This window comes from Babylonia areolata, chromosome 30, assembly GCF_041734735.1.
Source record: "Babylonia areolata isolate BAREFJ2019XMU chromosome 30, ASM4173473v1, whole genome shotgun sequence".
Taxonomy (NCBI): domain Eukaryota; kingdom Metazoa; phylum Mollusca; class Gastropoda; order Neogastropoda; family Buccinidae; genus Babylonia; species Babylonia areolata.
In genome coordinates, this window is record NC_134905.1 from 22,114,753 (window position 1) to 22,117,252 (window position 2,500).

The window sequence follows — 2,500 nt, forward strand, 5'->3', positions numbered from 1 at the left end:
CTTTAGGGAATCATCCCCAACGCCGACTGTCCTAAAACCCTCTTGGCCGAGAGAGTGGGGATGTAACTTGGGGCAAGATACTCTCCACAACAATCAAATTCTAGCCCAGATAGTCGGGACAGCAGTTACCTCCTCTGCTGTTCTGGTGGTCATAGTCGAAAACGACTAACTATCATACAATGATGATGATGATGATGATGATGATGATGATGATGGTAATGATAATGATAATGGATACTTACATAGCACACTATCTAGAAATCTGCTCCAGGTGCTTTTAGAAAACCCCACAATTTAAAAAAAAAAGGAGATAATGATCCTAATCATGACAATAATCATAATAACAACAGTGACATTAAATATGATAATGACATACCCTCTCTCTCCCCCAACCCCCGCCCCCCAGCCCCCGCTCCCCCCAACACCCTCCCTCTCCCCCCGATCCCCAACTACCCTCAACCTATCCACACACACTCTCACTCACCCTCCCACCACGCGCAGACGCGGCGTAGCCCGGGTCCTCTTCCGGCAAGCTCGCCGCCGCCGCCGCCGCCGCCGCCGGTGGTTGCGCCGACCCCTCGTAGCGCAGCACCGCAACCTGATGGGCCTCCTTCTCCCCGCAGTCGGCCAAGCCTCTGGCCCGGATCCAGTAGTTCCTGAGACTCGCCGAGGCTTGGTCGAGGGTCTTGAGAACCACGTCGAAGCGTTCCCCGGCGAACAGGTTGACGGACTCCACCTCCACAGGCTCGATGCTACTTCCGTCGGTTGCGATGACGGTCAGGTTGTGGGAATCCACGGAGAACTGGATGGGGCAGTTGAGGAAGGCCGCGCTGATGACCCGGAAGCGGTAGCGCAGCCCTGGACTGACCTTGAACTCCGCGTAGGGCGTGTAGTAGTAGGACTGGTTGTGGGTGGTGTTGCCCGTGTCTGGGTGGGTGAGGGGTGCGAAGGCGCCTTTACCTGGTGTAGGGTGAAGGTAAAGGTAAGGGTAAGGGTAGGGTAGGGTAGGGGGGGGGGTGTAGGTGGGTGGTGTGGGAGAAAAATTGATTTTTGTTTGTTTGTATGTTTATTGAGGGTATGGTGGTAAGGACAACACATTTAAAGAAAAAAGAGAGAGAGAGAGAAAAAAACAAAAAACTATCGAAAGCAGATTAAAAAAACAAAACAAAAATAAAACGCAAGGAGAAGAGAGAGAGAGCGAGAGAGAGAGCGAGAGAGAGAGAGAGAACGAACGAACGAACGAAATTTTATTTTACGAGGTTAAAGGAGTAAGCACAAAGTACTTGTTTATATGAGGAGAAAAAAAAAAAGGAAAGAAAAGAAAAAAAAAGAAAAAAAAGCAAGAGTCAATTCACAACACCAACATCAAAATTACGTAAGCATGTGCAAACATAAGCATAGAACTTATGTACAATACAATAACGCAATAGATAAAGAAAGAGAGAGAGGGAGGGAGGGAGGGAGAGAGTGAGAGAGAGAGAGAGAGAGGGAGAGAGAGTGCTTTTTCTTTTTCTTTCTTTTTTTTTTCTTTTTCGTGGGGAGAGGGGTGGAGGAGGGAGTTCTCAGTTTTGGGGGGCGATTGTTCTGGATTTTGATTTAAGAACTTGGAACACTTCTTCCTAGTTGTGTGTTTTCAAGTTAGCTTAATTCTATTATCATTATTATTATTATTATTATTATATTTATTTATCTATTTATTTATTTTACAATTTTCTCAGTATTTGGCTGATTGTTCGGGATATTGATTGAAACATTTCTTCCTATACTGTTTTTGTTTGTTTGTTTATTTGGTTTTTGTTGTTGTTGTTTTGTTGTTGCTTTTGTTGTTGTTGTTGTCGACAATTTTCTCAGTTTTTGGCTTATTGTCCTGCAGGAGCCAGCTAGTTGTATTGCTCGGACAAAGGAAGAGCCTAGTATGGTCGTAACCCGGCTACTGACTGTGTGTAGTATGGAACAGACCAATGTGCGTAGTTCGGTCAAACGTTGGCATAATTTTATTTTAGTCACGTGTAACTGTCAAAAAGTTAGAAACAAAGCAATGTAACTGGCAGCTGGAGCTGAATACTTGATTTATGACTTGAAACACTTGTTCCTGCTCTCTCTCTCTCTCTCTCTCTCTCTCTCTCTCTCTCTCTCTCTCTCTCTCTGTATTTGTATTTGTATTTCTTTTTATCACAACAGATTTCTCTGTGTGAAATTCGGGCTGCTCTCCCCAGGGAGACAGCGCCACCCCCTTTTTTTTTTTTTGTATTTTTTCCTGCATGCAGTTTGAGTTGTTTTTCCTGTCGAAGTGGATTTTTCCACAGAATTTTGCCAGGAACAACCCTTTTGTTGCCGTGGGTTCTTTTACGTGCGCTAAGTGCATGCTGCACACGGGACCTCGGTTTATCGTCTCATCCGAATGTGTGTGTGTGTGTGTGTGTGTGTGTGTGTGTGTGTGTGTGTGTGTGTATGTTTTCAGGCCGTCAAGGGGTTTTTAATTAACTCTCTCCATACGAAC

The 2,500-nt window shown here is 45.2% G+C and overlaps 1 protein-coding gene across 1 annotated transcript in view; it reads right to left on the bottom strand.

The window, feature by feature from the left end:
- LOC143275484 (uncharacterized) overlaps positions 1-2,500 on the bottom strand; it is a 38,959-nt gene that overhangs the window by 33,324 nt on the left and 3,135 nt on the right. The window contains exon 5 of the mRNA XM_076579634.1: positions 539-960. Within this exon, the coding sequence (XP_076435749.1) occupies positions 539-960 (422 nt within the window). The remainder of the gene's footprint in view (positions 1-538; positions 961-2,500) is intronic.